We start from the raw sequence: 23,528 nt of genomic DNA, 5'->3' as shown, positions 1-23,528 counted from the left end.
GGTTTTGGTTTTTAAAGGCCTGCTGCCATCTATCTCCCAAAAGGATCAGGTGCAGCCAGTGACTGTAAAACAGCAGGCGGCTTAAAATATTCCTGGTTTCTCTAGTTCTGTTTATAAAGGAGCAGTTACATCATGTCCATGTGGTGTGATCAAGAGAGGAAGGCACCAACATTAGTTATCTGCAGAGCTCAGGCCCAAATATAATAAGTGTGTATCAAGGGAGTATATCAGTTTTAAGAAGCTGTGGGTTTTTATAGCTCACCTTCAGCATGACTGGTCTGTTTGGTGAGGCTTGGTTTTTTCACCTTATCAAAAAAAAAAAGAGGGAAACAAAATACAATACTTACAAAAAGCATCATTTACCAGAAAAAAGAACTGGCTTTAAAAAGGCACAGAAAGGCTCATATGATGCTCATCTGAGGCAAATCTCTTCCTTTTACCCTCTGTTTCACATTTGCTTTTAATTTCCTGTGAAATAAAGAAGGTGGAGAAGCTGGTGGTGGAAACAGAGTGAGGTAGAAAAGTAACGTGTTCAGCACCAACCAAACTCTTCAGTAGCAGGAATGTGGGTACTCAGGCTTTCATTGCTACCAGTAAAATTTTGTCCAGGAGCCTCGTGCTATCCAGTCATTCAGCTCCTGAGCCAGTCCTCTTGCTTGTGCCTCTCTTAGTATAACTCCTACACAGTGCACAAACATCGGGAAACACTTCCCTCACCACTTACTGTTCTGTGGGAAGCACTGATATTCAGCATCATCTCTGAACAATCATTTAATTCTGTGTTGTGGCTTTGAATAAACGTTTTTCCTTTATGGCTGCAGTTAAGAGCCTTTGAAGACATTTGGCTAGGCCTGGCAGGAACTGCTACTTCCTCATCTGTCCAGAGCCAAATCCTGGTGGAGGGGAATATTGATCAGAAAGAGAAAGTAAAAGTGGCAGCTTCAAAAGGAAAGGAGTGCATTCAGTACTACCTGGGGTATCTGAAAGGTATGTACCTTCACTGACAATGCTTGTAGCCACACGATTTAGTTTTAGGTAATCCTACAAGGAGCAGGGAGCTGCACTTGGTGATCCTTATGGGTCCCTTCCAACTGGAGCTATTCTATGATTCCCAGCTGTCATTGCTGTGAAGAAGCTGGATGAAAGGCTGTGTCTCTAGTGCCAAGCTGGGTCAGTTCATGGTGATTCAAGGTCTTTCAGATTAAAAAAAAGCTGAAACTTAAAACTTGTTACACAAAGGTCAGTTTGGGAGACGTTTTGGTTTCACTTATGGATTTGCCTTTCCACACTTCTGCAGAGGAATTTTTCACAGGTTCATGGCCTCACTTGTAAGTGCTGTGATGTATTTGAGATTAGGATCATTAGTTTGTGAATCACTGAAGTCAGAAGTTTGTAACAGTGGTTCAACTCAACTCTCTCCTCCCAGACTCTCCGTGCCTTTGCCAACCGGTTCTGTTTATGCTCATCAGTGCTTGGGTAGAAGCGCCTTCGGTGTGTGATGGGTGGTCCTGCCAGGCTGAGCAGTTTTGAAACATCAAGACAGTGAAGGCTAAAGTAGAAAAGAAGCTTGTAAATCACTGTGACTGAGAGAACTATTTAGATTTATGTCAATCCAGTGCTTCACTTGCCGTAGCAAATCTGTAGTTGTAAGTCACACAGAAGAGAAGGATCAAACACTGATCTAATTGTCTCCTGTTTATCTCTTTTTTTTTCCCCCACAAACACCTAACACACTCAGACACTGATTGATCACCTGCGTAGTAATTAAAAGCTGGTTTTGAAACAATGTCTGTCAGTGTTGTTCCTGTAAATGAAGCGCTGTCTTTTCGTTCCCTAAGGGGATTTGGAAGAAGGAATGGAAGTCAGCGCTTGTTCTGATGGGCAGGAGATGGCTGCCATTAACACCTATCTCAGCATCAATGGAGAAAGGAAGGAAAACACGGGACAAGTGACTCTAGCAGCTGCTAATGGAAGCTTGAGTTTTCTGGCTCAGGGATGCGGGGATCTAGTTCTTAAGGCTGAGGTGAGACCCTTGAGTGGCTGTTAACTGCGGTGTGATTTTCCCGGAATATCGTTTAATTTTGTTAATTTACTGGAACATCTTCCTCGTAGGATTCAGGTGTGAGTTTTGGTGAGTAGCCAGGCAAAATTATATAATTTTATAAACTCATAATAACGTTAATTTCACATTGATGTGAAAAGTTATGGTGAGAATTAAAAAGTTCAGCCATACCCAGAGACAGAAAATACGGGACCCTCTCCTGAAGGGTGAGTCCTCTGAGGAGGGTAAGTAAATAAAGTGAGAGCAGCAGTAACTGCTCAGTATGTTGGTTACAAAACTAAGATTAGTATTCCTGACTGTGCTTTTACTTCTAATAGGGTTTCACATAGTCTCTGCTTGGAGGAGGCTTTTTGAATTTTCATCCTTAGACCTGCTGTTCCCATGTCTATCCATTGAATAAGGCAGAAGTAATTCCCCCTGAGAAATGGGAGGCCACTGTGGAAATTTGCTGGCATTTAAACTAGTACAAACTTTGAGTGATTTGGACCCAGCACAAGCAGGTTTAAGTCATAAATTCAAGGTTTTTATTAATCTTCTCACAGTACAAGCTTAATGAAATTGGGAGTCTTTTGAAAGCCAAACTGATGGAAAAGATAAAGAAGTTTGATGGATACATGTGGAGATTCAGGAGATCAGTAAGTATCTGTACATATCTGTGAAAACACCATGAGGTGTTCAGGCAGTGTTAATTAAAATCATTGCATTGCCTGCAGTTGTTTTGTTTTGCTCAAACATTTAAATGATTACTCCTGTGCTGACAGCTAACTCAGACAAAGAGCATGTTTCATGTAGAGATCTTGTATCTCTGCACCCACACCGAGGAGTCAGAATTGCCTCACCATGGAGTCAAAGCTTTGCACGAGATCAGTGTGTATTTTGATATTGCTTGTTATTTGGGAACCACTGTAGGTGCAGCAAGTTGGTTTCCTGTCTGAAGCAGCTGGCTGGCCTTCCACAGCCTTGCAGAAGGCGGCAGGATTCCTGCTCAGCGGGGGCAGAGCTGTCGCCCAGGCGTGGAAGCAAAGCGGAATCGGGCAGATCCTGAGGAGCAAGGTCCCGCTTTACCTGGATAAAGTTCAAGGCATTGTCCAGCAAATGCAGAACGAATTACAAAGTAAGTAAAACTGAGCAAAGCGAGGAGAATAAGGACAATGTCAGTGCAGGGCAAAACAAACTTGGCTACAAACTATAAAATATGCTGACAGCATAAAGGTTTCTATTTTGATCCAGCAAAAAGTGCTGACCTTGGCTCTTAGTGTACAGAGTGGGAGCCTTGATGCAATAAGCCCGAAGTAAGCTCTCTGTGAGCACCTTTCTAATGAAATCAGTGATGAGACATTCTCTGCGTCACAGGGGGCCGAGTTCAGATGAGAACAGAGCCCTAATTCCTAAGCTGAAGTATTTCTGCTAACAACTCCCTGGCAAGCCTTTCCTCCCAAAGGGCTGTTCATATCCATCCTTGAGTTTTGAATGCTTGTACTAATCGGATTTCACTTGATCCCTTTGTTCCAAGCTTGTCCAGTAGTCTCTAATTCACTGTTCAGCTGGACTGTGGCCCATCCTGAAGCCTTTGAGTTTCAGCTGTGAGTTCTCACAAGAGTAAAACCTCACTTTGGGCCACTTACCTCTAAGCTCTTCCCATGCAAAAGTTGGATTTAGTTGACATACCATCTTTGAAATCAGTTGTGACCAAACTGTCCTGTTACTAATCAGATGTAGTTTGTGCAGTACACTCTGATGGTGGCATATTGCAAAGCACTCCTCACATCTTTTGGACAGCAGCAGTGTATTTATAAGGGGCTCAAGGTTAGAGCTAAATGCCTCTTTCAGTTTTCCCTAACACTGTGTCCACACACAGAGCTGTGCAATGTGCCCAAACTGCCACGAAAACAAAGCTGCCTCTTCCTGTTTTGTGTGTCTCCCCTTCCCTTATGATGGAAGGTGCGAGGAAACAAGCAAACAAACAAGCAAAGAGCCACTTTGCACCACACCAGCTAAGGTTTGTTTCATTAATGTGTTTGCTTCAGAGCCACTAGCAACTTTGAAGGATGCCTACTATGACGTAACCTTGAAGCCACTGGATGAGGTCTGGAAAGAGAAGACAGAAGAGTACATGAAGAAAATCCAGGCTTTTTTACCCAATATTGTAAAGGATGCATGGCTCATGGAACCAATCCAGCTGGCATTAAAGGTTGTGAAAGCAGCCTTGGATACGGTTGGTATAACTCAGTTCTCCATTTTTAGTGGTTTGTAAGGCAAGGCCTACAAATTTAAGTCTCAGCTTTGAACTATGGATACACAAAAATGATTAACTATTTTGTTTATGGAAATAGTGCAGTTATCTTTACACATAACAAACTTGTGCACAGCTAACTTACTGTTCTTGCAGTATTTGTCCTGCCTTGAAAGCAGTACTTTTCCAGCTAGAGGAGAGGTTGTTTCACTAGTTCTGGTTGAAAGCACAGCAGCAGTCATCTGTCATTCACGTAGATTTTACTTTTCTTCCACAGAGGATGAACTGTGATTCCAGCAAACAATGTACATATTTGGGATCTTCTAGTTGAAATGAGGAGCATAAAATATATCATGCCAATTTATATTAACAAAGATACCAATCCTTTGCAAGCTACTGAAGTGCATTAGCTCAGTGAAGTATTGGTATACTTTAAGTAATATTATTTAGGAAGAACATATTTCTGTCCATCATTTGTAGCTGTTGTGAGTAGAGCCTACCCTCTGGATATTAACCTCTAAATGACAGGCAAGTGACAAATGCAAGAGAGACTTAAGTGCTATTTCACTGACTGTCCATTTAAAACTGACTGTCGATTTAGCAAGTACTGGCCCTGCCCTGAAGCCATCCTGAAGTCGGTTTTGTAATCTCTTCTGACTCTCCAACAGACCACACAGCAGATGTTCAGGTGGGCAGAGGCCACGTTTTCCAGAGCTGTGAGGAAGATCCGGAAGCCCTTGCTCAACCTGTACAGTTTTTCAGCCAGGTAACTGGTGTTCCTGCAGGATCCCTGCTGCTGGGTGCTGTTCTAAATGGATATGTGCATAGTTAGTCTTCCTATCAGTTTGCAGGCTGAGGGTTCTGGACAGACACCCAACTCCTCCTGCTTTGGGCATAAGACACCCTAATGTTCATTTCTGTTGGCTGTCAGACCCAACTGCCTTTCAACAGGAGCTACTGGGCAGCAAACAGAATAGTAATAACTGATAACTGGCCTTTTATGGCCTTGGGCAGTGCAGCTGGTGGCCAGTGTGGGGCTGTTCTAACCAGACTACAGTTCTTATGAATATTTCACTTCCACATTTCTTATAATAAACCAACAGCATGTCCTCAGTTGAGCAGATAAAGGCTCCTGCCCGTTTTGTTTGCATTCCACAGGAACTGTTCCGTGGCAGTAAAACTGCCAGTACTGCCCAAAGGAGACCACTCCCTACAGCTGGCAAATGTTCCTACTTATCTCGTTGGAGAGAAAATAATGAGGCCTCTGCAAGACCTCTACAAAATCAACATCCTTGCGGAGTATTATAGATTCAAACGGAGGATGGTGGAGAGTCCCTTTGAATGTAAGCCCTTTCAACGTGCTGCTTTGTTTTGTAACTGGGTCCACTTGGTGCTATATTTGAAAAATCATATTTGGAATAGTACCATTTGGATGGTTGCTAATTAATAATTAATAATTTTCCATCAACTTTATATAGTCTTTCCTGTAAGACAGTAGTGGTATGTAAAAGAGCAACACTCTGGGCAAAGCTGGCATAAAGTAACACTCCTCTGCTTCATATTCATGCAAATTTTCCAACTCTTCACACTTCATACTCTTGAAACTAGAAATCAGCAGGTGCTATTTATCTGTCTTATCCACATGCCCTTGTGAGTTGATACTGTGGTTCAACGCCAGTCATACCCACGGCTGTGTCCTGGCATGGAGGCTTTGAAACTGGTCATCTCACCTCTGTTGACTCTGGGATGGAAAAGCTCAGCCCTACCAAAACTTCAGAGACAGTATTGCCTGTAAAAGCATTGCTAAATGCTAAAAAACTGCATTAACAATCCCAACTGTCCCTTAGAGAGAATGGCTTTTCCAGAAAGAGCCATTTTTAATGGTTTCCTCCCACTGGACCGACGGGCACAAAGAGGGCTGTGAAAGTTGGTCCTAGTGACCAAATAATCTAAGTGATATATCAGCAGGGACTGCAGCTCTGTTTGCTGCTCTGGTTTGGAAGGGCAGTGTCTGGACAGAGTTAATATTCTTGCTGTTTTCTGCATAAGAATGTATGAAGTGTAGGGTATATGTGTGTGCTTAAAAAAAGCAAGTTTACAAGTAGCAGGACAATAAACCAAAATGAGCTCTGAATCCCAATTCATGTTTCTCAAAGTTTCAGGACACCCAGGCAAATCTATAATGAAAAATAAATCATTAAATTGCCTTGTTTCTGGTAAAATTTTTGTTGCAGAGTAACTACAGTGTAACTAACTAAAATGTAAATGTAGTAATGTCAATGTAATAATAACTTGAGAAATTATTTTAAGAGCATGCCAGCCAGAAGCTGTGTGTTGCAGTATGCACAGCACTCACTGCTCTGTGGGAAACTCACTAATGTTTCTTCTGAAATCTCTAGATCATGCTCTGTTAGTGGGAACCAAACATCTTGTGACTTTTGATGGAAAAATTTATGATTTGGCATCAAAGTGCAGTGTACTTCTTGCCAAGGATTTTGTCCACAATGCTTTCACTGTAATACTAAGTGAGGAAACCAGTAACTCAAGATCACTGTATGTGGAGATGAACCAGACTGTGATCAGTATCCACCCAAGACTGAAGGTAGGAGGAGCAAGTCAAACATTCTTCATTTTCACAGCAGAAATTATCTTAAACCAACAACAACAAAAAGAGCTTTCAAAATATTAATGCTTAAAACACAGAACAGAATAGCTCTCAGACAAGTACTTTAAAGTAACCACTTCTTAATCAGAAAATACCTCTCCAAAACAAAGCCAGTTTAATGCAAGGGCTGCCTCTTTGCTCCCTGCACACTAAAGGAAATTTTCAGCATTTCTCTTAGATCATGTCAGAGGATGGTACTGTTAGAGAGGTCTGGAGATCAAACTGGGCCTGTAGCCTTGGAGGCTTTGTGCTGTCTGCTCTTCTGGAAGTTTAACACAACTCCCTTCTTATTCCCTGATTCTGGGCTAAGTTGGTCCCATCTGAGCTTGCCTGTTATTGAACTCTAACAGTGACAGATTTGAAACTGCATTTTCATTTTAAAACAGATCTCCAAGATGTTCTCCTTTACGGAAGAGAGCTGCCAAGTACTGGATAAATCACTTGAAAAGAATACCACTAATTCAAGGAGAGAAACCAACAAAATAGAAATATCTAATCAGAAAGGAGTTTCTCTATCCTGTGACTTTCAGTATGATCTCTGTACTGTCACTCTGGCTGGGTGGCACCACGGTGAGTACCAATAATACAGCCTTTGTCAGCTGTTAGTCATTATTTTTATCTCTCTAAATTATTATCAACTGTAGTACCAGCATCTGGGTTGTCTTTCACTTGTTTTTCCCCTCTTCATTTATGCACACTGGAAATGGCCCTAGGCATTCCCAGTAATTGCCAAATCATTCCAGTGGTTAGTAAGTGGTTATGGATTACTGATGATTCATTGTTATGAAGCAGACAAATGTAATGCAGTCAGCCCAGCCCCAAACCCTGGTTGAGAATCACTGCTTTAGAGCTGTCCTAGCTTGTCAGACCTGCAAGACAACTACAGAGGGAGGCCTAAAACCTTACAGGGTTTTTAGTATACTTGGAATGCATTCCTATCCATGTGCCCCACACTACTCTAAAACTCACACTCCCAAGATTAGCAGAGGATGGATCTGATGCCTTGATGTGGTCAAGAGAAACACATGACCAGCTAAGACAAGAGATGGCAATGCAGGCTGGGACAAACCCAGAATGGCTATCTGGACATACCTTCTCTTTTTCATGTTGGAGCTGAGCACTCCTGTAAGAATAACTGGAGCTCAGAAACAGCTTCTGTAACTTTCCTGCATCTACTCCTAAAAACTACTATTTTACCCCATTTCAATTTCATCCCAGGTATCTCAGCTGGGCTTTTTGGTACCAATGATAATGAAGCTGGAAATGAATGGATGCTTCCTAATGGTTCCTTCACTGACAACGTGCAAGAGTTCACACAGAGCTGGCAGGTAAGGAGCTCAAGGGCTTCTCTGTGCAGGGCACCAGGGGTGCTGAGCACAAAGGGCACTGTGTACTCAGTAGTGTACTCAGCTGTGCTGGTCAAATGGAGCATGAAAAAATCTTTCCTGACCAAAAGTTTTAGCTCAACTCTATGTAATACAGAAAGTGAAAGCACAGTCAGGTTAGATCTGGCCAGGTATTGAAGCCTGAGATAAAAGCACTGGTCACTGCACTGCTGGAGTCACCTCACCCTGAACCGTGAGCTCTGGCTTGCAACTCTCTCCCAGGAGACTGACCTTCCTTCCAGCAAAGTTCCAGTGCCACAAGGCCAGGGCTGCACAACAGCAGGAGGCAAAGGAGGAGCCTGCAAGGTCTGGCTCCTGCAGGATGAGGGTCATCACAGATTAAACTGCTAGTTCATTTTTCTTAATAACTAAAAATCACTAGAATTTACACTTAAAGAACTTTTTGGTTGGTTTGGGGTTTTCTTGTTTGTTTTCGGTTTTTGTTTGTTTGAGGCTTTTTGTTTTATTTGGTTTTGAGTTTTTTTTAAGGACTTCTTTACCTATGAATAACCCAGCAAGGACAGGAAGATTTTTTTTCCTACATTAAAAAGATCTAGTAAAAGCACATCTTTGACCTGTCAGAGCTATATAACAAGAGAACTAGCCAACAGCCTGCTGTGTCGGTGAATAGCAGAATCAAGAGAAAATCCCTTAGTGAATAACAGAATCAAGAGAAAAAGGAAACAATGTCTAATCTGTAATATTAGTTACATCTCAGTATTGAACAATAAACATTAGAGCAGTGTACTGAGCTGCCCATATCTTCCTTTAAACCAGCTCACACTGGAAATCTGAAGAATTCATCCTAACCTGATGTATTAAAAAACAAAGTCCCCCAACTTCAGTAATTCTGCTTTCCCAGGTGAACAAGTGCAGTCTTGTACCGAAGAAAGAGAAGTCATGTCCAATTACAGGCAATCAAAACATCTGCAAAGTGTTTTTTGAAGAACCACATTCACTTCTTAGGAACTGCTTCAAAATTGTAAGTAGAACTTCAGCCGTGAAGGAGTGTCTGAATCACCCAAGTGTCATTCTTCAAGGGAGGACACATAACCCTTGCAAGGATGTGGAAGTTTAGTCATGGATTACTTTAGAATAATCAGAACAGCAATCCAGACATAAAAAAAAAAAAGCTGTTATTATCACCATACATATAAATTGAGGTCCTTGACATCCACAGAGTAGAGGCATGATTGCACCACTCTTCAGAATACAGGTCTAGAATCTGGAAATAGAAATAACCCCCTCAATGTTAGGAAGAGAATAAAGGTTTATGAATGGCCCTAATGAGGCAGGGGGAGGGAGACCCACATCAAACCTTTGGGTCCAGCTGCAGGTGCCCCCTGCTCCCCTAAACAATCCCTTTGTGTTAAGGTGGACCCCGAGCCCTTCTACACCATGTGTACACAGGACACCTGCGAGTCCCCGGCCCCGGGGGCTGCCTGCAGCTCAGCAGCAGCTTTTGTTCATCTGTGCAACCGGAATTTTGTCCCTGTGGAAATCCCTCCACAGTGGTGAGTTTCATTTCTTTTCCCTCCTGAATATTCTGACTGCATTGCTCTAGTACTTACACGTCTGTAATTCAAGAATGCATGAGAAAATAAAACTAATGAACCTGACTGTGGGAATGAGCAAAACTGAGTGTTCCTGGAACAGTTGTCTTGCTCCTTGGCTATCTCCCCTTCCTGCTGTTCCCTCACCAGCACACCACAGCCCACCCACTTCACACTCTTATATAAACTTCTACACATGAATATGAAATACAGAGACAAATTTTGTTAAATCTAAGTCTGAATATCCAGTTGAAAACAGAGTTTTAGAACGGCTTGGTAGCTGAATGATTGAAGTCAGCTAGTGCTGCTGGTTTATATTATCCCATCTGAAGAAAGGGATTGGAATGAAAGTGGATCACAAGCTCAGTTATCAATAACATGCTATTAAAGCATGCTCTTAAACAAGCAAAGTACACTGGGGATGTATACAAGAATAAACATATTTAAGACAAGAAATAATTCTTTATTCATCTTTTGTATCCAGTTTTGGACACCATGTTTTACTTAAACTGTGAACTAATTGAGAACAGTCATGGGGAAAAAATTGAAGGGCTGAGGCTTAACATGAGTAAAGTCTCTAAATATGTAAACACACTAAAGAGAAGGAAGTGTAACAGACCAAACTACAGTAAGGGAGAGTTGGGTTTGACACAGTGAAAGACTCTGTCGTGGCCAGTCCAGTCACGCACAGTAACCGACAGCCAGCCATGGTCAAAGAACCAAACAGAAAGTGTCTGTCTGGAGTAACCACCTCTGCACCACTTCCTAGAAATTCACTCTTGTCAAGGATCTTCCACTGAATAGCTGAACTAGCCAGAGCCCAGACATAATGCCAAACTTCAGACATAATGCTGCTCTTTCTCTCCTAAACGTGAATTTATCAAACGTGAAAGAATCCTACATCTTTCTTTCAGTTTAGCATATCCAAGATAAAACTGTATCTAAAACGCTGGAGTACTTTTCCCACAGCTTGTTGATGTCATAAATGTATTTGATGCTATTTTTCCCTTCCTAGATTCTTGTAATTCAGAGTAATAACCGGTTGCATTACATGTCACTTGTACTTACTAACCACTTACCTGGATTTCATCTCTTCTTCATTTCAGCTTGAGCCTGTTCTGAATGGCACATACCAGCCCTGGAGATGGAAGAACCCTTTCAGCACCCAAAAATAGAAGTTATTTTAGGTAGACAAGCTAGAGGCAGGAGCAGGAGAACAGTAGCAGTGCAAATGCATTAGTGTTAGACAATGAATATAATGAAGCACATATAGTATAAAAGGAAAGCTTTCCACCAGAACCCCTGAGGGCAAGAGGAATTATTTCAGTATACTGACAAGAAACTATAATCAACCAAAGGAAATTGAAAGTAATAGTATCAATTACTTTAAAAGAATTCTCCCATTCAGTGGCAAAATTGTGTCTCCACAAGCCTTGAACCATAGCATAAATACATTTAAATGCTGACAAAAGGTCTCTTCCAGCTCAGATTAGTACAAGTGGAATACTTTGTGAAAGCAGCATTATCAGCTTTGAGTCAGCAGAGATGCTGACTTCTTTTTTCTCCAGAAATGAAACTCTGCTGTTCAGCAGTTCTGGACAAAGTTATCTTTTTTTTTTTTTTTCAAGGGAAGTGCTCCAACACATGAGAGCTACAGTAGAAATAAGATGGTTAAATAATTGAAAGCACTTGATAATTTTCTCATTTTTATGCTGGCTGATTTTTCCCTTACTAACGTGTACACTGTTAAATGAGAAACACCCTTCTTGGTATCTGTGTACCAGTTTCACGTTCTCCCTTTGTGCCTTTAGAAGCCCTTTCTCAGAAATCAGCTGATGTGTTTGGAAAGGGTGATTGATATCTATCCAACCCATAAAGTAGCCTTAAGGTGCTATAGCTGTTGTTGTGTGAAAACGTCTTATCTGTTAAATCCTTTTATATTTTAAGTCTATTGATTAAAGAAATGCATTACCTTTCTCCACCCATACCTGGAAGGCAGCTATTCCTCAGCAAAAGGTTAACACTGCAAAATCCTTCCCATGTCTTTACATAACATGCAAACGTTGAAATAATGGTGTTCTGAACTAGGAGATAATGCTAATAAACATTTGACTTCCTTATTATTATGCTGGAGTACATTTTTATTGATTATTCATAAGAATATAAACCTGTACTGATCTACAGAGCTGGAATTGGCTGGGTTTGAATGGCTCACAGACAAACCCAGCACGGGCCTCTGTTACCTCGTGGATGCTGCTTTCAGCCACATTCTCTTCCTGAACACTGAACTCCCTAGCGTGACACATTCTAACTAAAACATGATCCCCACACTAGTCAGGAAAAAACCCTGCACTTGTTAGGATTTCCACACACATCAGATGCTGCTGTATAAAACACAGTAGAAATCAAGTCCTCCTCTGTAGTAATTTTCTAACTGCACTCTTACAGAGAAGCCAAAACTGTATGAAATATTTCTGAAAGTTAAAGAGTATTTATATCAGTTAGTGATTCAAAAAACCGCATCATCTTCTCCCCAGTCACTGAATGTCATTTCACTCCCCAGCTAAGCACACCGAGCACCTTTGAAAAAATCCTGAGGTGACAGTTGCAAGAACAAAGTAAAATGTAAGCAGGTAGAGGAAAAGATTCAGAAAAGCTCAGTCAGCAATAAACAGAAGTTTAACTAAATGTTAACTGCAAACAGCAGCACTGAGCTGGATGCAGACACCAGGTCTCCTGAAAGCTGCACCTAACTTATCACCGGTGATAAAGACACCATTTCACCCCCAATAAACATTTTAAACTACAGCCATTGCCCTCAGCTGTTGCTGGTTACCTCTGAGCTGTTCCCAGGTTATGCCTTTCACGTCCAGATCCGATCCAGCCCTACCTAAATACAATCTAATCCTACATCAATACAACTTTTCGAATGCATTCAGTAAATACGAATCACTGCCAGATGGCAAGCTACGTTTAATTCTGTAAATTCACAGACACTAGCAAGGGTGCAGCAGTTTTAGCTGTTCATTTTCAGGATTTTTGCTGTTTATTTCCAGGGTTTTACTGCCTGGTTAGAAAGCATGGCAAGGTGAACATATCTGGAACAAGCTTCAGATTCCTTGCATAAGAAGCATTCAGATGGAAAACTATCATCAGCAAGAACAGTTGCTAGTCAACATGCTGACCACATGGATCATTTCTAAAAGGCTACAGCATTCCACAAGTGGATTTTTTTCCCTCAGGATTTAAAACAGTAAATAAACCCAGATTATCAAAACTCTGTATCTCTGTCTATTGGTATTACGTGAGCAGGGTCTCAGAGCACAGGACTTCCATTATCCTACTGTCTCTAATGTGGTCTCATTTGGAATATCAAACTCAAGGCTGGGAATTGCACTCTGAAATCCAGTCCTTCATCTACAAAGATCTGAAATCTTTAAAGGAGACTATTTAATTTCCACATGCTTTGAAAACATAACCTCACAATTAAAAAACGTAGTTACCATCACCTGGTTCTCAAATTGTACTGTTCAATCAGAAATCACCTTCCCTTCTGACATGCATTCCCAATTAACACAGCTGTATTCCCGGACAACACAGTCCCAAACCACAAAGCTATTCCACACAGAAAATGCAATATATTCTTCAGGATTCAAGCTCTCTTTAGACAAAAGGGAAAATAAATAGTAGTAACATTTCTTCTTTTTAAAGGTGTTTTGATGTCATACTTTTGTGTTCTCCCACACAAGGAAGAAAGAAAGATAAAAATAAAATATATTTTAGAATGATCTAAACAGCTAAAAATAGCATTGGAACAAGAAACCTTCAAAGAGAAAAATACACTTAGGGGCAGAAAGCTTGTTTCATAAGGTGGTAAACATATTTGCATCTTGGAGAACCTATTCCAGGGAATCCTGCATAATGACTTTTCAGTTTATTTCACTTCACTGGAACACAGGGGTCATTACTGTACCACTTTCAATATTTCAGAAACCAGAGAGGTTTTTAAGTACAACATTCTGCTTTATGGTTACCAAGAGACATCTGTCTTACAAGCGGAGTTTACTGACGTGGTCATTACTGAAAGAGAAAATACAGGCAAAGATGTTATTTCCAACCACAATCTAAATAGACTGAAACACATTTTGCCTTCGTTCCAGGTATTGAGTTCACCCTGGCAACATGAGTTCTGCGCAGCCCTTGCTGCCAAGAACACCCGCCCTGCTGTAGGAATGACGCCCTCAACACATGCTCCCAGGAGCAGCAACTAACACAGAAACATGGAGCATTCCTAACAGCATGGACACCTCACTTAAAACATCAAACAGGTGTTTCTCAAATCTGTTTGTGTAAAAAGAGACAGTGGAAGACATGAACATCGCAGTTATTATCAGATAAGCACTGATCCCTACACTTGACTCTGAGTCCGACTTCTCACTTTGGTTTACTCCAAGAGTAACTGGTGGTTGGTTGAAACCACAAACACACAGAATAGTCTGACACCAAGAAAGTACATTTCCAGTTATTTTAGGCAGAAAAACAGTATCTAGGGGATGATTCTCTGCAACTCCTCCACTTCAAGGCTCCACATATCCTTATGCACGGGGTTTTCGGAGAGATCTGTCATCTTTATTGCTCGAAGAACAGGCTCAGGACTGCAGGACCGCACCACACCCATCACCATTACATATTTCCCTAAAAAAATAAGCAAGCGTAAAATTAAATTAACCTTTGTATATTCATTTTAATTCATAATGCAAATTATTTAAAGCCAATTAAACACTGTGAATTGAAGCTGCTGATACTTGCAAGAAAACTCAAGGCTCGAAGACTGTCTAGAACTGAATTTCAGGGAAAAAAGGCTTGGTTATCTGTACAGCCACTTTTACAGCAGATTTGACTAGATTTTCACGTACAACAAGAGCCAAACAAGCACACAATTTGTCCCTCTAGTGCGTAAGTGGGCGGAGGGCAACTGAGAAGACTGAAAATTTAGGCCAAGTGCCTGTTTTGGGCCACAACTCCTGCAGCGCCGCAGTCCAACACTTCTCCAGTGCATCTGACGCTACACGTGAGGGGCAGAAGGAGGAAAAATAGGGGGGGAAAAAATTCCTATCCCTGTTCCTGGGCTCCCGCGTGGGGAGCGACACCTCCCAGGGGCCGGGATGTGCCGAGCTCCGCCGGAACAGGCCCGGGCAGGGAAAGCGCGGTTCCGCGGGGTCCCGCCGCCCCCGGTACCTGCGCTGAGGCACGGCCGGCCCTGCGGCACCTGCTCCACGCCCAGCACGGTGAAGGCGCCGCTGGGGTCCCGCAGCCGGGCCGAGCCGCCGCGGGCGCCGCGCTGCACCTCCAGCACCGTGCCCTGCATCCACACGGCCCGCAGCGCCAGCGGCGCCCGGCCCGCCCGGCCCAGCAGCCACGTCCCGCCCGCGCCCCGCTCCGCCCGCCGCAGCTGGGCCGACAGCACCTTCACCGGCGGGCCCGCCGCCTCCCCGGCCATGCTGCGGCCGAGGGCGGGAAGGGCGGGCAGAGCGCGGGGCCCGCCCCGGCGGCGCCTCAGGGGCGGCCGGAGCGCTGCGCTAACGAGGCTCCGGGGCTGCAGCTGTGGGAGCGGTGCTGTCAGTACACACCGCGCTGGGCCGGGCCCGGGGCTCATCGTGTCCCCAGGTGGTTCTCATTGACCACAGCGGCTGCACCGAGCCGGCACCCCCACACCGGGATGGAGCACCCGGCGCCAGGCTGGTCCTCGCTTTGCCTGAATTCGGCTCAGGATCGGCTCCTTAACGTGCAAAAAACTAAAAAAGTCTGATTGAGTAATGTGATACCGTTCGCTGTGACTCGGCCCCGCCCTGCAGGCCCCGCTCTGCTCTTTGGCCCCAGCCGGTGTGAGCCCTCCCGAGCCGGCCCGGGGGTTCTGTCGCCGCTCGATGTTTACTGCAGTTGATGGAGCTCCTCCGGTTTCATGAGAAAACAGGAAAATGCCCGTCCTGATTTTCCCAGGGATGCTCTCGGGATAATTATTATTGTATACTTATTCCACCTATGTGGAAATCTGGAGTGTAATGTACTGAAAGTATGGGGGGTTTTAAGATGGGAGACTTTAATTCCAAGGCCTTCAAGAATTTATTTGCTGTCTGTTTATATTACAGACAGGCTAATTCGCTTTGCCGCAGCCTGAAATCCTTGAAATGTTATGGTTTCTCTTGGGTGGGTGGGTGGGTTGACATTTTCTTTAGAAAATAAGCCAAGAAATAAGCTAATGCAAAAGCAGGAGGATGGAACAGAGAAAAGAACCGGGAAAACCAAGGGGATGGATTAATCAATGTCACAAGTCCTGTTACCAACAAAAGTGCAGAACGGGTAAAAATGCACAGAGAACTGACTCCCCTGCAATCATTCTTCTTTAAAAGAGCTTTTGTTCTCCACTAAAATAGCCAGTTTAAAATATCTGGTTTTATTTTGAGTAGCAAAATACATCAAAACCTTTTTTTTCTACTCACCCATGATGTTGTGAATTATTTATTCGTATATCTTTTTTCCAGAGATATTTTCTGTTTAGAGATATTCTGTAAATGGGACTTTATTCTTTTTATAGTGTAAGGAAGCAGTTAACTTTTTGTTACCACTTACAGTAAGGATAAAAGATAATATTGGTAATAACAATAAAAACACTGACATCTAAGCACAATACAGAACCATGTAATCTGGCAATCAAATAATATGGCTTACAGGAATAGAAAGACATTAGATGGTTACTGTATGTGAATGCAAAATTTGAGCAAGGCTCATAGGAGAAGAATATTTGTAATTTATGTCCCTGAGCTGCAGTCACTTGACAACATCAATATTTAGTTTCACATAAAAAAAAATTAATTGTGCCAAATATTGATAAAAGTATTGTATTCCTATTTGTTACTGCATAACAGGAGGGTCTAATGCTTATTAAGCCATTAAATCTACAGATGAAGGCAAGACCCCTACAAGAGTGTAATCTTCAGGAGAGACTAAAAGGTCCCTTTTAAAGGATTTGCCTTCTAGAAACTGTGTTATAAGAAGGGCAGAAGTGCTGGCAATCTGCATCAAGAAATGGATTTGTTTTCCCAAACCAGAAAATCCTTGTCTTTCAGTAAAATGCAAAATTGCACTGAATTATCTGCAAAGCTCTTACCAAAGAACTGTCTCAGCCAAGCACAGAGACACATTCCGAAGCTGCAAGGAAAGTCTGATGCCTCAACAGACTGGTTTCTGGAGGTGACCCCACAGTGATAATCCTCTGATTTAAGGGGAGCAGAGGAAGCTCAACACACAGTTGGAAAAGGCAATGAGTTGGTGCCTGACAGGCTGTAAATTACAGTGGGTTAAACATGAGCGGATTTCCTGAGAGCACCCTGGGTGAGACAGAGTTTTGGTTTGCACAGATTAAAAGAAAGGAATCAAACTTCTTCTGCCTGCTACTACAATGGGTGCCTCTCTTCACAGCAATCTTCAAGGACATTATTCCTCACACTGACGTGCATGTGAGATGGTCACAGTATGGGTAAAACACAAAGGTCAAACTACACCTGGATAACAGTGCAGAGCATAGCAGGAGCCAGGGCTCCCTCAATTACACTGGCACTGTTTTGTTGGTATGGTGCCAAGAGACCTTAGAAAAGAATTTGACCCCAGATCTCGGTGAAAAGCGATTTCCAAAGAAGCTGCAATTAGAAATTTTCTGTCCAGCTCAGACCTTTCTGTGCTCTTACTGACAGTACTACTTAAAATGGAAGAAATTCTCTGCTCCCCTCTCTAATTTTGGTAAAAGGCTGATATTACATAAGCACAAAAATCCTCCTTTCCCTCGGCCAGAAGTTCTGATCTATTACAGCCTTTCATCCTACCCAAAGGAGTTTTAAAAAATACCTCCACCCCAGTCCAAGGGTCAAAGTGTACAGAAAAGGTTCTTCAATTTTATTTCTGTTTCACTTTCCTAGCACTGAGAAGTCACTAACTGTGTTTCAAACGAAGTTTTAGGTTTTTGGGGTTGTTTTTAAGATTTGTACTTTGTACTAATGCATTACTCTGTAATGGAGGAGTCTGAGACTGACTGTCTTCCTTTTCCTGGTATTTCTAAGAAAATTCGCTGAAGGGCAACTTTTAGCACAGACAAGTATCAGGCTTGAGCTTTAGAAGATACATACTAGTTTAGATTTATTTTCTTATACTGCACACAGAACTATATGAAACAAACACAAGAATATAAAGTTCAGTTGTTCCTGGTGTTTGTTTTGTACTGCATAAAAGATGCAATGTGGACATGCTGACTGAAGTCTGGAAAACCATCTTCATCCTTCAAGGTTTTTTTTTTCAGACTACCTATCACATCATCACTGAATTTAATTAATTATTGGAAATTAACAGATCAATGAGTTGGAATAAATGGGTTGGAACTCAGTCATATATACATCCCTAACCTGAGCTTCCGCTGCTTGTAATTCATGCTTTGGGACTGATCAGTCTGGCAGTATGGATCCTAAATTGTGTTTGTCCAGGAATTTCAAAAGACCTGGAGCCAGCAAAGTCATCTGCTAAAACAGGAAAACTCCAGATTCAAGCTGCCAAAGTTAGCAGGGAGCTCTGAATAAGTGGCATTTTAGAAGTGATTTTCAAAAAGGCAGGTGAATGTGAGCAGCAGACATCCTAATCCCACTACTTACAACAACAAGAAGAGTCTGGCCTCTCCCACAGAGTCATCCAGCCCAAACTGCAGGCGAGTCACGCTAAGATAAGATGAATTAACATAACTTTCATGGCAAATCCTACTTGAGAACCTAATACAGATGCTATACGTTGCATGTTAGCTTATGTTTAGTGGAATCCGCAGGGGATTACGGCAAGAGCCTTCCTGCAGCTGCCAGGAGCTGACAGCTGCACCCAGTGTGTGGCAGAGAAAAACATCATCTCCTCAGAGAGGGTGGAAACCTCAGCTTGTACAGCCAGCCTTAGCATGAGAAATTATTTCATTGCTCTCACCATCACGCAAACTTAACCAGTTCCTGTCACTCACCACAGGCCCCTGCTGAGGGGAGCCTGCAGGCTCTGAACACAGAGCAATGCTCTCCCACTTCGCTGACTCATTTCACTTACAAAGAATACTCAGAGGAAATGCTTAGAGAGCTCCAGTGGTGTTCTGCAGAAGTGGGTGTCACCTGTTTGCTTTTTTCCACGGTATAAATATGCTGGTATGGAACCAAAATAAATTGGTGTTCTATGGAATAGGACTATGACATGATTAAAGAAAAAAAAAAATTAATTGTAGTCTTTACTTTACCAGTGTTGCTTGCTGCTCTGGGAGTAGTCTGCAAAGCTGGCTTCCAGATGGGCTTACTCAAACTCCTGCTCAAGAAAAAAAAGAACTCTTTTTAAACAGGAAATATGAATGGCATCCAAAGCGTTAGATCTTCATCCCGACTGAAGCGAAGCCAGTAGTCAGAAGATTTCATTTGTTCAGCCTTTCTGCTTCATTTCACTTCATAAAAGAATTAGAGAGTCCCTGTAAGCAGTGTTGGGGAATACAGATCACAGTGTCTTCCCTTGACAGCTGCTGCCTCTGCATAAATACACCCCAGTTAGCATCGTTAACATCCAGTTCATCCAGTGATGTGGGAGCAAAACAATTTTCCCAAAGAGAAGTAACCAGAAGAGGGGCCTTTTACTTTCAAAGTCTTAAAATCTGAGGTGTCAACTATTAGAAACATACAGAGAAGCCAGTAAAGCTGAGAAGTTACAGCCATTCCAGAGCATACATTGCCAGGATTCTGCAATGTTCAACGCCTCTTCAAAGATTCATGAAACAAATTTCTGGTGCTTAGTAGGGAGAGGCATTTACTAATAGTCAAATTTTCAAGCAGGCAAAATCCTTCTGAGGTCCAGTCAAAGAGACCATCTCTCCCTACAAAGCTGATCTTGTTTAAACTGAAAGCATCACAGCTACACCACCACCACCACCACTCAAGGTAATTTCAAATTAATAAAATGTTAGAACAGGATTAAAAGGCGTTCAGAGTTTAAATATAAGACTCAGGAATTTTAAACCAATCTCACATTACACGCACACAAAAAAACTTAAGGAATTTTGAGATTAATATCAAGCTATTTGAACATGAAAGTTTGAGGTGAGCCTCCAAGAGTTACAGGGAGCCAGAGAGGAGAAAGCCCTCCCCTCTGTTGCTGTGTGAGGTACTATTTTGCAGAGTCTTCAGGATATGGATATTTAATAGCAGGTTTGGTAGTGGCTGCAGGTTACACGACCAAGGAGACCATCAGCTCTTTTACTGTCACTGACAATTTGTGTGAAAAGTGAATTGCTCTCACTATTCCCTATGCTTTAGCCAGTTCTGTTACTTGTATTCCCATGAGTATCACCTAGGACACATATGTGGTGCCTGTCCTTGACTAATAAAATTTTGCTCTGAGATCAGAGAATCTCCATGTAAAATGGCTGCATTTATTTTCCATGAGGCTGTGACTAAAGCTTTGTCCAGGGGTGCAGATAAAAAGGATCCTGGACTAGACACAGGTCACTAACAGCACTGGCATCCTCTTCAGAAACTGGATAGAGCAATGGTCCTCTGACCCACCTGGTGCTGGCAGAAACATCAGAGGAAGAGCAGAAACGGCCTTGAAAGGAGGAACTGCCAAGGGCTGAGCAGGAAGGCTCTGGTATTGGTACTTCAGAAAGCAAAAGCAAAAATCCCAGCTGAAGGCACAGCTGGCCTCGTGCTGCTCTGCAGGGGGGACCCCGGGTGTGAATTCAGGACACACAGCTGAATGACTGAAAAAGCAAAAACAATCTAAAGAGGAAATCGACAGCAGTGAAACTTCTGTTTAAAGCTGCTCAGTAATAGCACTTACATGTTTTTATGTGCTTAGGTGGACTGGGACCTAAAGAAGCTTGAGTTTTCAATTTCTTACATTGTGGTGTTCATTCTGTAAAGCAAGGTTCAAAACCAGAAGTAGTTACAGGCCTGGATTTACTGCCATACCCCTACAAATAGCAGCCTGCTCCCCCACTACTGGCATGAGTGAATGAATGAATGAATGAATGAACAAATGTTGGAAAGTTAATTTTGGATTAAAGTCATATCAGTGTACAGGCTATACAAGGCCTATTTCCATAGGTCTAAGAGAAGATATAAAATGTCAAATAAAATCACATTCTTCCAAATCAGAACACTCAATGCATAATTGCTGAAGCATGTTTTCACATTCTCAGGCTTCTCTAATTTCTTAAAATAATCAAAAGACATGAGATTGTATGAACCAATGGGGAGGCATATCATCAGTTCATCTTAGAAAAACCTCTATGACCCATATGGAAATGCCACATTTTAAAATATAATTTGACATTAAAATGTCACAAACTGCCTCCACCTCTTGATTTAAGTCATTTTAATCACAGGTTCTAGTTTGCAGTCTGTACAGCACCTTACATTAAGCACTGTATTGAAGCTCTCTATTTAAGATCCATCTCTCTCCACTCAGCTCAGAATATGCTGGGTCAAATATCAATTTGATGGAATGAAGGTCAGACTTTTATTGTTGCCATTCAATGTCTTGAACAGCCATCACTGACAATTGATCCATGAGCACCTGATGGTATTCAGTTTTTGTTAAGTTAAATAAATCTACTGGTGCTCCAAGATTTTAACCACCTCATTCCATGAGACTTTAGACCTTGTGCTATGAACTAAACAGCAAAACAACATGAAACAGAGGAACATACAAAGAAATTGTGAAAAGGACCTACTTCCAGGAAAAATATTAAAATAACTTTTTATGGATGGATAACCTGACCTTTCTACTGAACTAGTGGTTGTGTGAAGACTGCAGTGAGGCAACTATATGAACACTTATGTACCTGAATATATTTAAACACTTATCAGTGAATTAAAAATATATGACTTTTTGTGGATGGCTAAAAGGTACATAGCTGTGCAACACAACCATTGTTTCTAAATGTAGCTCTATATAGGGCAGCCTCCAAACTAAACAACAAAACTGAGACTTGAAATTCAAATACAACCAAAAAGTGACTCTTTGGGGATTAAAAAATATTGAAGCCAAAAATGCACAAGCTTTCAGCTTGTCATGAAAAGCAGCAATGAATGATAAATGCAAACCCAGTACACCCTATTTTCAAAACCTGACAAGCCCACAAAACCAGACCTGCAGTAGTGCACTCTATTGCAAAAGCCATCAGTGCTTGTTTGTTCAAAATAGAAACTGTCAATACTTTAAGAGCCGAGAAGGAGACATCAGTTCAGTGCAGATGGTGCCTAACATCCATGCAAACATCACAGAGCACGGAGTGGCTGTGCAGAGCTGGCAGGACAGTGTGTGCACATTTTTGGTTGCACCTTTGGAGTCTGGATGTTCCAAACATCGAGCACTTACGTTCAAGTCATTTCAAATTTTGCACAGGAGCATTTGAAGAGCTGTAGCTCTGCTGCAATTTGAACCAATACGAATTTCAGACAATAGACACTTTAGAACAGAAAAGGGCAGTGCACGACCTCAGATTTGCAAGGCAAAGCTCATCAGAGTCCTTGGGCTCCGTTGCCGGTTACAGCTTCATTTATGAGAAATCATACAGGGTGAAAGTGAAAGGCACATATTGGTTTCTTTTTCTTATCTACAGATATCTCTGATTTGCCTATACATTATCTAGACTCTTATAAAGATAATACTGTGATTACTAATAACCCTTACAGGTGTGGGTTAGGTATTTTAATTTTTGTTGTTTTCACAGATTTTAAGGCAGAGGGAGAACTGAGCAGTTGACCCCACTGTTTGACACAGGCCACTGATTTATTTGCATCCTGGTGCCTCTGGCTCTTCCTTTGCTGGGAACTCAGTGGTGTGTCAGTCCACTCCAGACCACAAGAGCTTCCAGCACTCATCAGTGCAGCTAAGGAGGCTGAAGCACAGTCAGTATTGCATTCATGCTGTCATTGAATGCAATCTGTTTTACAGTCATTTCTGTGAAATCAAATACTTGGGTATTTGCAACAGCAAAAGTATTTTCCAGGCCCTTTTTTTTACCTCCATCCAGGTTGGTCAGCAACAGTTAACCAAATTAATGGAGGAATTAATAGCTTAGTGCAGACATTTTTCAAATGCAACTGGGCTGGCCCCAGTCACTCTCCAGTTCCACTGCTCCTCCCTGCCCAGTAAAATTAAGCATTCTGGTCTCTAGGTTAGATTCAGCAGCATAATGTGGATAGAGTTCACAAAATACTTTGGCTGGCCCAGATAAATAATAGTATATGCTGCTTATAAAACCAGCACTGCTCTGAATCAATCACTGATTCTTCTGACTGAACGGTGTATTCCCTCTTCTGAAGGGTCCACAGTGCCTTCTGAAAAATGCTACACAATTTGGGGCTCCTTTGGTATCAGCCCAAGTACTGGTAACTAATGACTTGCAAAAGCAAGGTTGGGAGGAACAGTCCTTATTAAGAAAATCTCTGAAGTTCAGAGTCACAGGAGTGTTCATTTAAATAGTGCCACATTTTACTCAAAGCTGGCAGTGTTTGGTGAACATCCCTTTTGCTTGTGTCTACTTTCCCTTCTGTTTCTCATAAATGTC

At 42.1% G+C, this 23,528-nt stretch overlaps 2 protein-coding genes across 7 annotated transcripts in view; one reads left to right on the top strand and one right to left on the bottom strand.

Annotated features, from left to right (window-relative positions):
- Positions 1-11,345, top strand: part of LOC108494324 — a 46,923-nt gene extending 35,578 nt beyond the window's left edge. The window contains exons 41-53 of the mRNA XM_017808686.1: positions 822-987; positions 1,839-2,023; positions 2,605-2,697; positions 2,972-3,176; positions 4,090-4,277; positions 4,964-5,061; positions 5,454-5,638; positions 6,695-6,897; positions 7,347-7,530; positions 8,179-8,288; positions 9,208-9,327; positions 9,720-9,859; positions 11,005-11,345. Of these exons, the coding sequence (XP_017664175.1) occupies positions 822-987; positions 1,839-2,023; positions 2,605-2,697; positions 2,972-3,176; positions 4,090-4,277; positions 4,964-5,061; positions 5,454-5,638; positions 6,695-6,897; positions 7,347-7,530; positions 8,179-8,288; positions 9,208-9,327; positions 9,720-9,859; positions 11,005-11,020 (1,893 nt within the window). The 3' untranslated portion in view covers positions 11,021-11,345. The remainder of the gene's footprint in view (positions 1-821; positions 988-1,838; positions 2,024-2,604; positions 2,698-2,971; positions 3,177-4,089; positions 4,278-4,963; positions 5,062-5,453; positions 5,639-6,694; positions 6,898-7,346; positions 7,531-8,178; positions 8,289-9,207; positions 9,328-9,719; positions 9,860-11,004) is intronic.
- Positions 11,346-12,925: 1,580 nt separating this feature from the next.
- Positions 12,926-23,528, bottom strand: part of RMI2 (RecQ mediated genome instability 2) — a 29,719-nt gene continuing 19,116 nt past the window's right edge. For 2 of the 6 annotated variants that reach the window (XR_001873852.1, XR_001873851.1), the window contains exons 5-7: positions 20,518-20,711; positions 19,209-19,273; positions 14,481-14,593 (exon numbers count right to left, since the gene is read on the bottom strand). Coding sequence is in view for 1 of the 6 variants with exons in the window: in XM_017809075.1 (XP_017664564.1) it covers positions 14,445-14,593; positions 15,137-15,398 (411 nt within the window). In the remaining 5 variants the exon portion in view is untranslated. Of the gene's footprint in view, positions 14,594-15,136; positions 15,399-17,859; positions 19,117-19,208; positions 19,274-20,517; positions 20,712-20,791; positions 20,867-23,528 lie in introns of those variants that run through there. The other 4 variants (XR_001873854.1, XR_001873855.1, XR_001873853.1 and 1 more) reach the window with 4 other exon arrangements.

This window comes from Lepidothrix coronata, unplaced genomic scaffold, assembly GCF_001604755.1.
Source record: "Lepidothrix coronata isolate B3197 unplaced genomic scaffold, Lepidothrix_coronata-1.0 Scaffold24, whole genome shotgun sequence".
Taxonomy (NCBI): domain Eukaryota; kingdom Metazoa; phylum Chordata; class Aves; order Passeriformes; family Pipridae; genus Lepidothrix; species Lepidothrix coronata.
This window is presented reverse-complemented; position numbering and strand designations above follow the sequence as displayed.